Source organism: Anguilla rostrata, chromosome 7 (genome assembly GCF_018555375.3).
Source record: "Anguilla rostrata isolate EN2019 chromosome 7, ASM1855537v3, whole genome shotgun sequence".
In the NCBI taxonomy this organism is placed as follows: domain Eukaryota; kingdom Metazoa; phylum Chordata; class Actinopteri; order Anguilliformes; family Anguillidae; genus Anguilla; species Anguilla rostrata.
Genome location: NC_057939.1, coordinates 4621620 through 4635733, shown reverse-complemented (window position 1 = coordinate 4635733; position 14114 = coordinate 4621620). Strand labels below are relative to the sequence as shown.

Sequence of the window (14114 nt, the reverse complement as noted above, 5' to 3'; positions counted from 1 at the left end):
AAATTGAGTGTGTTTAATTACGCGGATTTAGATCTCCCATAAGTGCTCTGTGTCCATTAACCGAGGGCCCACAAGGGGTCAAACGGCATAAGTGATCCTGCTGGGGTTATGTAATGGAAAGGTACACCTTCATTAAGACAGTAAGACAGTGCACGCGCCGTTAGTGCTCTGCAGTCCAGGATAGCGATTAGCACTTCACTAGCATTCACCAGACGCATTATGCATGGTGACGCTCTTACGCATTTTGGCTAGAAATCTGGCAATTTACGAACACAAAAGCAGAAATCACATTGGCTAGAGAGCTTAACCCTTCTTTGAAGAGTAGGTATTTCGGAATTTGTTTTTCAAAACAGTGTTAAGTCAGTGTTATAGAACTCCACTGCTTTCAAATTAACAGTAGTGATTGTGACATCAGCAATAGAATGTTAAGGAAATTCCATTTACATATTTGTGATATCACACCTTAAATGTATGTCCTCTGTCACAGGAGCTCTGCAATGCCTCCAATCACTACCCCCGCCCCCAAAAAATAACCAAACCCTGTGCCACGGGTCATCGGAACTCACGCGGGATCTTGTTGAGCTCGTTCATGAACTTGTTCTTCAGCTTGGAGAAGGCCTCGTCCTTGGGCTCGGTGCCCCCCGTGCCAGCGGCCTCGGTGGCGTTGGGGGTGAAGGTGGGGGCCGTGGTGGGGGACGGGGGTCCCACCATCGCTTCCCTCTTCCTCTCGCTCATGGTTGTACCGGCCAATCAGGCAGAAGCTGGAGAGAGGGGGGGGGAGAGAGAGAGCGAAGGGAGAAAAGGAAACATCAGCGACTGGTGTGCTCAAGACCTGGGTGAACAGCCTTTTGGTGGAAACCCTCTGCCCGATTTGTTTACATCCCATAATATGGCATCACACCCTGCTTGCTGTCGAGTACTGCGTTCGCCATTGGCAGGCCCGAAGGGTTGCGTCAGACACCATAATGCTTTATGTCCACATAAATTAACCAGCCTACAAGCACTGGAGCATTCTATCGAGTTCTGTGTGAGTATCAGAACATATTTCTCCTTGTATCAAGTATCTTGACTGACAGGTGTGCGTGTGTGAGTACGTGCGTGTGCGCACCTGTGTGTGTGTGTGTGCGTGTGTATGTGTGTGCGTGTGAGTGTGTGTGTGTGTGTGTGTGTGTGTGTGTATGTGTGTGTGTGTGAGTGTGTGTGTGTGTGTGTGTGTGTGAGTGAGTCTGTGTGTGTGTGTGTGTGTTTGAGTGTGTGTGTATGTGTGTGCGTGCGTGTGAGTGAGTCTGTGTGTGTGTGCGTGTGTGTGTGTGTGAGTGCGTGTGTGTGTGTGTGTGTGTGTGTGTGAGTGTGTGTGTGTGAGTGTGAGTGTGTGTGAGTGTGCGTGTGTGTGTGTGTGTGTATGAGTGTGTGTGTGTGTGTGAGCGTGTGTGAGTGTGTGTGTGTGCGTGCATGTGTGTGTATGTGTGTGCGTGTGAGTGTGTGTGTGTGTGTGATTGTGCGTGCGTGCGTGTGTGTTGTGTGTGTGTGTGTAGGTGTGAGTGTGTGTGTTTGTGTGTGTGTGTGAGTGTGTGTGTTGGTGTGTGTGTGAGGTGTGTGTGTGTGAGAGGTGTGTGTGTGTGTGTGTGTGTGTGTGTGTGTGTGTGTGAGTGTGTGTGTGAGTGAGGTGTGTGTGAGTGTATGTGTGTGTGTGAGTGTGTGTGAGTGTATGTGTGTGTGTCTGTGTGTGCGAGTGTGTGTGTGTGTATGTGTGTGTGTGAGTGTATGTGTGTGTGTGTATGTGTGAGTGTATGTGTATGTGTGAGTGTGTGTGAGTGTATGTGTGTGTGTTAGTGTGTGTGTGTGTGAGTGTGTGTGTGACAGTAGAAGGCGTCGGGCCCGTTGATTCCAGCCCGTGTGGAGCGGGGCTCTGGTCGCCATGGTGATGTGGGATTAGTGGCTGGCTGAGGAAGTGCTGCGGCTACGTTCACAATCACCACCTGCCAGGATTATTAATTCATACTGACACCAAGTTCATTGCTTTCATGTTATCGCCCCGTTTTACTCTGATTGTGTCTGAATCAACAAACAAATTGAGCTCAATGGGCAACAGATTCAAACTCAACTGCCAGTTTGCACAAAACTGTTGTTGGTGTGGCATAAAATGAATTTAAACACCAGAGTAATAACTGGACTGAGCACTACCAACACATTTTAACTGAAAAAGCATGGCTCTATATGATTCAAAGCACTGTAAATATTGTACGGATAAAACGTTCTTATGGGTTATTTCAAAAAGGGTTTATAGTTCTCTTTCTAACTGAACAAAACATAAAATGGGCACACATGTTCAGACTAGATTCACTGGATGGAGGAGCTGAGGATTTAATGATGGTGGGACAGGCATTTTTCAATGAACAAAATTACCAGTGTTTACACAAAACATTTTTATCTAGCTTTCTAAAATAATCAGCTCTGAAATTGGGCCTTTCAATGGAAACACAATCACACATATCTACCTCCCCAATCATCCTTCTACCTTCTACCATTCTCCCACCATCCCCGTGCCTTTCTCTTCCCTCTCGAATTCACATAATCATTGTTTAAATCTCTCTCTCTTTCTCTCTCACTATCTCTCTCTCACATCTCTTTCTCTCTCTCTCTCTCTCTCCTTTGAATACTATTCTCTGCGGTTCCTACTTTTAGAACAGGCAACACATCCAGTGGCCTTCATGGTTCTATTCAGGTTGCTGCTGCACGTGCACACACGCAACAACAACAACATGAAAGATGCAATATAAACACGCGCCGCACGTGTTGAGAATATATCAGTGAGTAATTTGCATCACCGTATAACACTATGATTAAAACTTCTAAATAAAGAAAACGCTCTCAACCTTGACAATTTAATAAGAAATTTTCCTAACTACTCATATCTCTTGAAATGAAGGATACACGCCACATACAGACTTAAATAGATAGAGAGTATAATTTAATAGAGAATGGTTTAATAGTATTGGGATGTGAGCCGTTCAGCTTCATTCAGGTGAGCCCTGCGTTTGTGGCCCTGCCCACCCCCCCCCCCCCCACCTGCCATGCTACCTTTCCGTCACCATGACGCCCCCCACCGCGGCGGCTCCACGCTCTCTATCTGCACCGCTACGGTGAGCCTCTGACAGGGAGAACGTTGGGATTCCCCTTCCAGACGAATCCACGCAAATGTCAAGCGGAGGAGAGAAAGAATGACAGCGGGGCCTGGATGTTTTTTTTTTTTTTTTTTCCTGTCGTCACGGCAAACCGCGTCGTTTCTCTCGCACCGTTCCCATTCCCGACGAGACCGCGCTGAATTATTCACGCTCGCCTCAAAACCCGGCAGCTGCCTCTTTGTCACGAAGGCAGTTGAGCGACACGGCCCTAGACCAGCACCCAGCATCGCCTGCGTTTGCGCAGCTGCTTCCCCCTATAGAAGCTGCCATAGATGGGCTATGAGCCACTTGCGCTGCACGCATGTGCGGATCCTCCCATTGGCTGGGGCGACTGCATTGAAGCTGCAGACGCAGGTGACCCCCTTCTTTTGTCATTCCGGCCCATTCACCACCTAACCGCCACCTTCACCTCCTGCCCCGGGGGCCTGCTTCTGCAGTCACACCTGGCCTTCGTTAGCATTTTCATCAGGGCTCGCGGTGTCGTCTTCGGCTAATTTTACCAGCCAATCAGCGCCGAGGGGCCACAGGCAGGTGGGGCCCTGCCGTCTGCACAGAGCAAACATTACCCGTGTTCTTCTGCTTGGCGACCCTGAACAGATGTCGAGGGGTGTGGGGAAGGGGAGGGGTGTCAAGTAGTGTGTCAGCTGCCTCGTTTGATTTCTGAGGTGATCCTGGTCCTTGCCTCTCATTATATCAGCTTTGGGAAACTGTGCCTCTCCTCTCTTTATGTTCTGATATCTGTGGTGCTCTTTTAAAAAAAAATACGGTTATTCTCAACATCTGCGTCACTTTCTGTAGAAGTTCTCTTTATCGACGCAGAGGAAAGAAGTTCAATTTCCCCTTTGAAATTGTGCTGTCGACTGTTTGAAATGGGTGGGTGGGTGGGGGGGTGAGGAGCAGGACGAACGTGTCAAACGAAAGGTGTAAGGCTGACAAAAGTACACTGGCACTCTACGGCAGATTATACGGTGAGAGCAGCAGAAACCCCAGAGGCGAGAGAGAGACTGCTGTTTGATATTTATTTATTTAAATTGAGAACAGACAGTCCGTCCCTCCTTTATCCAGACAGGCAGAAAGCAGAGAGGGGTGACAGAGGAGGTGATCACAGCCCAGGAGGGGTCCGGTACCACGGCAGGGGGGTTCGAACCCCCAACCGTGTGGCGGGGACTTGGGGATAATAGCGGCTCGGGCGTCCGATGCCCCCCCCCAAACCCCCCCCCCCTCCCCCGGCAGACTGCACCACGCATCTCCTCAGCCACGATCTGATATTTTGATGCTATTCAGCTTCTGTCTAAGCAACGCTAATGTGCACCTGCCACACGACCCCCTCGCCCCCCCCCCCCCCGCCCCCCCACTGCAATTCAACCTAAAGCAGTGACTCAGAAGGTTCGCACAAAAGGCCAGGACTGAAGGCTGCAATTACCTGTAAAGAGACTGCAAAGAAAACGGGCCATTTGGAGTGCATTAGCATCAGAGGCAAAATGAAAACTCTCTCAAGTTGCTGTGTTTGTTTGAGTCACGACAAAAACACTGTAAAAACTTTAATGGACTCTTTCAGCCAATACAAAAAACGGAGACATTAGAATAAGTCGATGTGCACGCACATATAAACACACAAACCCCTTAGGCTGCGGTAGACAACAACACGAAACCGTGAAATCGTGAGCATTTGCACACATCATAGATTTTCATACACTTGATTGTTAATGTGTCAAAAATGATTTGATGAAAGAAAGCAGTCCATAAAAAAGCATTGATTGACACCCGGGGTGGAGGGGGAGGAGCATATAGGAGCTGCTCCTCCCCTTTTACTCTTCTCAGCTTCCTGCCTTTCCTCAAAGCCTGAGAGATGTTCAGGAGGACAGACAGCGGAGGCCTCACCTACAGCCATGCACACCTGAGCAAGGGTGTACCACAAAATTCTAGGCCCTGTACATAAGCAGTCTCTGTGGGCCCCCTTCCTCTCTTGATCCATGTCTCTCATGCATCATTCCAGGCTTTTCGAGGGCCCTCCCCCAATTCGGGCCCTGGGCAGTCAGTCCCACTTTCCCCCCCACTACGACGCACCCGCACCTGAGGGCGACAGGTAATCATCTCAGGTGTTCCTGGTTTTTTTTTTGTTAGGCCCTGTACAGCATGCCAGCCTGCAGTTGGGAGGGACGTCCGAGGACAGGGGTTCTGCATAAGGGTATTGTCTGTTCGGGCTCTGCACAAGCCCATGTGACAGAGGCTGAGGGTCTGACTCGCTGTTAAACTCAACTTCAGCGCTGCTTTCTGGCTTTGAACAGTGTCCCCGTCTGACACCGTGTCACACAAGGTTACCCAATGTCTTCATTTTTTTTTGCTAATTAGAGAGTCTGGCTGAGTGCACAGTTCTTACACTTCAGCATGCAATCAGTCCCTGATAAAAAACAACCTGCAACCTGCCTGTGAACCTCATTTCTTTCGTAAATATTCTGTACAAATTCAAACCATGAAAGGCATGAACTCTTACATTCGGATAAGAGCACCTAAGCAAATGTATGTTTTGGAGATAAGGAGATGTATGATATTACAGGAACAAAGACTTGAGACACTGGGCAAAAATTTCCACACAACAGAACAAAAAGCAACATGGGTCCTCCAATGAGACGTCAGAAAAAAACCCTGCTTTGAAGTACCCTGTACATAGATTTCAGTGAACCCAGAGAGTCTTCGCAATTTTGGTTTCCAATAAAGGCGGCCATTTTGGGCCGGTGATAGATGAGTACTTTTATAAAGCCTCAAAGTGTCGACCTTCTAAACTCCCTTCGGCCGTCACAACGAAACTGATTATGGTTGCGTTTCGACGTGAAGTCAATACCGGACCCCCCCGTCACCCTTTTAATAAATGCCGAAAAGACGCTGTCATTGGGCGAAGCGTATAAAACCGCTCGACGCTGATTGGGTGCGGCATCACGGGCGAGGGACTGGAACTGGTAAACCTAAAGGCCGCAGGGTTAAATTCCCCCTGGGGGGTGGGCGTGTAAGTGGATGCAAAAGTTAAAATGCTGTGTCACAGCCGCGTAAGTCACGCCGGGTAAGAGCGTTTAGTTAAACGGGCGTAATGCAAAACGTGCCATGTTGAGAAAATTTGCGCTGTGATCCTCTCGTTTTGCGATTAAAGCGACGTCCCCAGAGAAACTGACACTTCAGGGATATTTACCAACCAAGGGCAGTTTTCCATGTCCAGGGGTAGCTACGTCTAATATATAGGACGAATCCCGCCAACCCCGCGCATGAGCTGTGATGGACGCCGGCCCCATAAATATTGATGTGGTATCTTTCAATCGTTCACGGAAAAAATTCACCGAGTCAGATAAAAACGCAATCTAAATTCATACAGAGAAAATGCCTTTGTGGCGAGAAAGGTGCATTTCTTTACCCCGCCATTTCAAAAACCCTGTTTTTTGACCCCCATTTTGAAACAATGCATCACTTCACAGAATCGCCGTCTTCTATCATTCATACCGCCGCTGCGGGCCTCCGTTCGAGCAGAGATATGAATAAAAAAAACACTTCAGGACACGAGGAAACGAAGCCCAGCCCAGACAAAGCCAACGGGCAGAGAATCAAGGCCGGAATCCTTTTCCGAGAACGCAGATTTTTTTGCGAGGGACAAAATGACAAACGACAGACCGACCGCCCGCGATACACCTTGAGATCTCCGTCTGTAACGATGTCCTGAGGGCTCACGGGGCGCCCGAAATACGCTCCGCGAGCAGCGAGGTCGGCCAGGGTAACAGGACCGGGGAGCCAGATGGCTCTGTGCATTCGCCCGTCACTGCCTGGGCCGGGTGCGGTCCACTTCCTGCTCTCTCCCCGCACACCTCACACCGGGTGGGTCACGGTCCAGTTCCCCATCTCCCCGCCCAATTTCCACTCCCCGCCCCTGCGCCCCCTATACCTCCCCAAACGAGTCCCGCGTCCCACGGACGCTCTTCACCGGCCCACGCGTGTGAGAACGCAGACCGAATTAAAGTTTTTCCCAGAAGCGATTAGCTCACGTTGCGAGCGTCGTTTGTTTAATCGAGGCTTCCGCCACCCCCGCTGACACTGAATGACTTCTGAGCCAATGGGATCTCAGGATCACAGTTTTGGACTGACTGACTCCGCCCACTCAAAGACGAGGGCACAAAAATGATAAAAAAACTACACAAACGGGATCAAAGTTTGCGATAGGGAAAAATCTCTTCCTTCCTTCCTATTTAATTATAAAAAAGATAAAGTAACCCTAATTCGGTTCATGAAAAAAATATTCAATTCACAAAAACAACTCTTCAACAAAAAAAGCCAATTCATCTGTCAGTTAACCAACTGTCAAACCGTTCATTACAAACATTTAGCAATGATTGAATGTGATTGAATGTGATTGAATCGTATGACAGAACATATCACAGCAACAAGTCAATATAGGGGGAATACAGTCAACTCCAGAATTACTGGCATCCTTCATGAAAATGAGCAAAAATGACTATAAAATAAACGACAGCCATAATGATTCAAACTTTCTGCTCAAACAAAGTGCAGATCCACGGCCCACATTATATCAGAAGCACAGAAGGCTCAACCGGGTCTCAATAATTTGTTGTGAATACCTGCGGAAAAGGTTTTGATTTAAACCGGTCTTCATCGCAGCTAAAAGCTCTGGTATTTCCATCATTTATGATAATCCTCATCCAGACACCGCTCACTCCTCAGACTGGAAAAAATTCATAATTGTAGCAGGGACATTTGTTTTGATCTTAAGCTCTTAATGGAATGCTAACAGCATAATTACACTAAAAGAAAAAAAAAAGAAAAATAAAACCTAACCAAATTAAAGACTTTGTTTATTAAAGGCTTTCTCGACTTTGTTTATGCATTACGCAAATTAAACAGCAGCTCCACACAGTGTAAAACAATTAACTGCACTTAATTGAATAGTGAGATACCAATCAAGCAAAAAACCAATTAAAAACTTGAAACCATTTTAATTTGCAGATTTCATTTTCAGTTTCATTTAGCACGATGAAACAATCATTATATTTAAAAAAAGCAAAGAAACTTGAAAAGCCGCAGCCCTCAAAACAAACTTTAATTTAATCAGAAAGGTGAGGCCATCAGTTCTGTTCTTCTATATTTTCAGAGGAAGAACTAATTAATTTCTATAGCTCTACAGTGCCGTGAAAAAGTATTTGACCCCTTCCTGACTTACTCTATTATTGCATATTTGTCACACTTGAATGGTTTTAGATCTTTAAACAAAATGTAATATTAGAGACCTGAGTAAACACAAAACACATTTTTAAAATTATTATTTCATTTATTTAATTAAAAAGTTCAAACACCCATATCACCCATGTGGAAAAAGTAATTACCCCCTTAAACTTGCACCACCTTTAGCAGAAATAACTGCAACCAAATGCTTCCTATAATTTGATATCGGTCTCTCAAGTCAGGGTTCAAGTCAGGATTTTGACTAGGCCACGCAAAAACTTTAATTTAGTTTCTTTTCAGCCAATAAAATGTGGTTTTGCTTTTATTGTGCACTTGAACATGAACACTGACCCTAGCTGAGGCTAGAGAGGCCTGCAATTCTTTGGATACTCTTCTGGGTTCTTTTCTGACTAACTGGATGAGTTGTCACTGTTCCCTTGGAGAAATTTCGGCTGGCTGGCCACTCCTAGGAAGATTCATCACTGTCCCAAGTGTTCTCCATTTGGAGATAATGTGTCGCACTGTGGCTTGGTGGAATCCCACAGCCTGAGAAATGCCTCTGTAACCATTTCCAGATTGATATATTTCAACAAATTTTTTCTCATCTCTTCTGAAATTTCCTTTGATCATGGCAAACGTGTGCTTGTAGAAACTTTGGGGTGACTACTTCACTGACGATAAGGTTCAATATGAGTGAGGTTTAGATTCAACAAGGCTGGCTGCAATCAAACCTGGCTGTGTTCAATCAGCTGAATCTAATAAACGATTAAATTCAGTTCATTGGTTTATTGAGTAACTAAACGGGCAATTACTTTTCACATGGATGACGTGTTTCACCCAAATAAATGAAATAATAGTTTTTAAAATGTTTTGTGTTTACCCAGTTTCCTTTTATCTAATACTTCATTTCATCTAAAGATCTGAAACAATTCAGTCTGACAAATATGTCATAATACAGGAAATCAGAGAAGGGGCAATTGCTTTTTCATGGCACTGCATGCTTGGTCCAACTGATTTTCTTTTTCTCCTGTTTTCTTCATGAAGCTGAACTCAAAGCTGAAGCTTAAAGATCTTGTTGTTAAAGACACGAGCAGGGAGTGACACACTGTCCCTTGGAGCACAGCGTGAATTTTCCCGTAATGTACTGTACTTTGGTTCTATTGTGGAGAGCTTAGCTTTGTTAGAGAAGGGCACAGGAGGGTGAGGTTGTGTCTTTGGACTGCAGACCTTTATATCCAGCTTGTTACCACACACACACACACACACACATACACTCTCTCTCTCTCTCACACACACACACACGCTTACCCAAGAACACACACGCTGACACACACACAATCACCCAAGAAAACGCACCCGCGCGCACACAACAATCACCACAGAAATCGAGCCAAGCGGAATCCTTCAATGACTGGAACGAGGTGTTCATGTGAAGGTGCCTCACAAAATGAAAGGAGACAGACAGAGGAAACAGAAGAGAAGACTTGGGGGCCCCCTCCCCTCTCCCCTCCCTCTCCCTCCCTCCCCCTCCCCGGTCCAGTGTGGGTCTTTACTCACCAGCCGGCAATCTCGAGGGGGCAAAGCGAAACTGGAGGAAGTCATTAACCCCGCTTTTGAGCTGGGGGGCCGAGACGGCTCTATTAGTGGGACGCACGCGGAATCCCCTTTTTCAATTACCGTCCACACACCGCGGCCAGGAGCAGGGGAGGGGAGAGGAGAGGAGAGGAGAGGAGAGGAGAGGAGAGGAGAGGAGGGGAGAGGAGCAGAGGAGAGGAGAGAGAGGAGAGGAGAGGAGCAGAGGAGAGGAGAGGAGAGGAGAGGAGAGGAGCAGAGGAGAGGAGAGGAGAGGAGAGGAGAGGAGAGGAGAGGAGCAGGGAGAGGAGAGGAGAGGAGAGGAGAGGAGGGTGAGAGAGGAGAGGGAGACCGCGGCCAGGAGAAGGAAGGAGGAGCGTTTCGCAATCACACAGCTGGCGTGGCTACCCTAGACTAGGTGTTTTGGTGAATCTTCCAGAAGAACGAGGCCGTTTCCGGCACATTCCACACTGCACGCCTGGGTGTGCTACCCTAACTCAGTGTCTTTTTGGAGGATGACAGATCTTCCTCAGAATGAGTAGAGGGGTTTTTTCGGGGGGGGCTTAGCCATTAACAAAGAATGGCTATTTCAGTAACGTTATTCATTTCGGCTGAAATGCGCATTTCTTTCCGCAAACCGGCCATTTCGTCTCACGACGCGATGGGGGACTTCTGGTGTTAGGGGGGCTCTTTCTTTTTTAATTTTTTTGGCCGAGTGCATTTATCCAGTACCTGAGCGCAGAGAGAGAGAGAGAGAGTGAGAGAGAGAGAGAGAGAGAGAGAGAGAGAGAGAGAGAGAGAGCCATTTGAATGCTAATCAGCTGGATGATAACGGTCGGGCTGCTCCCCGACGCCACCCCTCCGTGAGCGAGATCATGGGGAAGTGAGGGTGAGGCTGACTGGCCTTGTAATGAATAATCACACTTCAAAAAACTCAAGACTTCTCATTAATTTTTCTCTGGAGACGTGGTCAGAATTCTTCAGTCACAAACGGCGCCTTGCTTGACATTACCGCACACAGTCCCGCTATTTCAGTTCTGGCGGTTTGGTTTGGCGTTTTTCTTTTTCGTATCGCCTTAGTTTACACACCGTTGTCTTTTCAAAAAAAAGTAGGCTTCCTTTATTAACAAACACAACTGCACCCGCTTTATGAGCCATCCTATCGCAAACCTGTTTGTGTTACTTTATCACATCTGACACGTCGACGATAGGCAGGGCTATCGCAGGTAAGATCCCCATATTGCCCGGCTGTTGATATTTCTTTCAGTCACTGACCCAAACGAAGAGAGGATCTTCCTCGCTGATATACCTTTTGGGAAAAGGCTGGAGGAGCTGTAGCCATTCATATTTGAAGTGAATGGATCTGAACGCGGTGACATTTACGCATTTAAGCCCGAGCTTGGTAGCGTAGCAGCACTTGGCTCCATTCCAGTTGCATTGTAGCTCCGAAATACAAGCGGCTAAACGGGCACTTTAGAACTGCTTGTTTTCACACACACAAAAAAAACGAGTCAGTGGACTACCGCACGAGATTCCTCGGCAATCCCCAGGACTTACTCACTGCACGGGGCGCAGAGAAATGCTGGTTTAGCATGGGGGTGTGGCTGAAAGGTCACTGGGTTGAGCTGGAAGCTGCAACGGTGAAGTAAACAAAATGGAAAAGACATGTGCAGGGATTGTATCTGCACATGTCTGTATTTCAAAGTAAATGCGGATCGATTTTTTCTGGCTATGGTTGGGGTTGAAGGCATGACTGCACTGTTGGACAGCTTTTCCTTTATATTTCTGCATAGTACACAGAGGCTGAAAAGTTAATATAGATTTGCTAACAATTTGCAAACACAAAAAAATATATATCTAGACTAGTAAAGAAAATCAACATAACAAAAGTAAAGAAGGCCAGGTGAAAGGCTGAAGGCAGGAAGGTCAAAGGTCATTCTGCTCTACCTGGGGCACGTCCCAATACATATTCCAGGATGACTTGCTTGGGGCTTGGGAGGGGGGGTGGGGGGCAGTGACACGGCTAACAGGGAGCGACAGGGACGGGTTTGACTGGCGGGACGATAATGGCGGTGAGCATGCGGTGAGGCTGTCCCCCGGGCATGACGGGGCTTGTGTCTCATCCCATTACGAGCGTGACACAGGGGTGGATGGGAAACGCTGTTCTCTGAGGAGGGCAGGGGCTTTTCCGATTGGCTCTCGCCGAGGATCGCATTTAGAGCTGCCACGCTCACATAACCCGCTAACGAACACAAAAGAACAGGAATGGCTATCGGAAAGCCACTGCTTTGCTACAATACCCATTTCAAAGGCCTAACTCTAACCCTACAATACGCATTCCAAAGGCCTAACCATAACCATAACGGATACCATGGCCTAGCTACAGTACACATTTCAAAGACTCACATTAACGCATTAAACCCAAAGGCTGCTGGGTGGCTCATCCAGTTAAAGCGCCAGGCTGAGGTGCATGGATGAGCCATGCGCCCTCGGATTGGATGCGGTCCGTGACTGTGGTCAGTAGCCTCACAGGGCAACTTGGAATTGCAACTGAATTTCATTGCTATCTAGCAACCGCCCCCTGCTCTGGTGTGCATTACTGATCACCCCATTTACTGTGCTTTTATTTATTTTGTCTTTCTTATTTCGGTTTATTATCTTCACCTGGAACCCGTGACATGGTGCATTTGTTTATCTTGTTAAATCTGGATCTCTTAATAAAGGCGGTGGGGAAAAAAAAAAACAGGAAATTATCGCGTCTCCCTGTCCCCAACTCGTCTGTCTCACCCCCGCCCAGGGGTGTCACCCGGCATGTCACACCAGCTAAAGTGTTTATTTGAAACCAAGCATGCACCACATGAACAAAGGCTGAAATTTATGCTGTATGCCAACGCATGTAAAGCTTGTTAGATATGTGCATGATCAAATGAGATCAAAAACTATTTTCCTTCTAGCCCATTAGAATACCCCAGACCCATTTTAGCATTAACTGTAAGGGAAAATTGAATTTTCTTTAATACACATTTTAAAATAAGTTAAGGACATGACTCATTAAAACGCACATACTGCAGACGGATATGGAGACGCCTGCTTTTCACTGTAATTATATATCCTTCCTCTCCACGTCGCCCCTGTCCTCTGTGCAGTCCCTGCTGTCAGCTAAGCTGTTCTAAGCACAGACATTCGGTCTTACAGTGCTAATGTCATCCCGTTTCCAGGATAAAAAAACATGAATCACTCAAGGCCATGTAGAAAAGGACAAGATTTACAAAGACACCTTTGGAAGCATTATTTTTTTTTACCTATTTATAATTTCATAAAGCATTCTGCTCTGTTCTTTCCGTGCTGGCACTGCAGAAATGGCCATGGTGCTTGCAGGCTATTTGACAGAGAAAGACGAGCAGAAGAGCACATGAAGGCCAGTGTGCACGAACGCGTACATGCGTGTGCGTGCGTGCGTGCGTGCGTGTGCATGTACGCACAGCCCACGGACCTACGGGCATGCGCACACGCGTGTGCACGAACCCGTAGCTCCTCAGGGCCGGGGGGTGGGTGGTGGGTGGGTTGGGGGGGCAGCAGCGGGGAGAGCGGCGAGCAGAGAAATCCGATGCGACAGGCTCTCGCGGTGCATGATGGGATGCGCTCTCTCTCCGACCGTACATTAATAACGAGCGGCGTGTTGCGTAACCCGGCCTCACACACTCACACACACACACACACACACACACACACACACGACAGACGCAAACGAGCAGCGTGCTGTACGTTACCATGGGAGAGGACGCCCTGACAGCTTAATTCACGCTAACGCACTGCGGCATCGTCGCATTCGCTGCGTGAGACAAGATGCCGGCTTCCCGCCTCAGACGCGCTTAATTGGGGTTTGGGACTCTCGTTCAGCCGGCTGGTTATTGCCCCCTGGGAGGCGGAGAGCACCGGGGTCAGAGCAGCCCTGCCGTCCGAAACCATTCCGGTTTAAAAGGCTTACAGCCGGCCCCACGGCAGCCACACGGCCTGACCTTCCGCTTACATAACAGCCCTTCACAGAGAAACCTCAGCACGTCACTTTTCACACCGGCGCATCTGACGCTGGAGAACGAACTTGATTCACCCGCAAAAAAAAAATTGTATTCTATTGTG

The 14114-nt window shown here is 47.6% G+C and overlaps 1 protein-coding gene across 5 annotated transcripts in view; it reads right to left on the bottom strand.

Moving 5' to 3' along the window:
- syt1a (synaptotagmin Ia) overlaps positions 1-14114 on the bottom strand; it is a 183212-nt gene that overhangs the window by 57361 nt on the left and 111737 nt on the right. For all 5 annotated transcript variants that reach the window (XM_064342439.1, XM_064342442.1, XM_064342438.1 and 2 more), the window contains one exon: positions 567-761. In XM_064342439.1, coding sequence (XP_064198509.1) covers positions 567-735 — 169 coding nt within the window. In that variant the 5' untranslated portion in view covers positions 736-761. The remainder of the gene's footprint in view (positions 1-566; positions 762-14114) is intronic.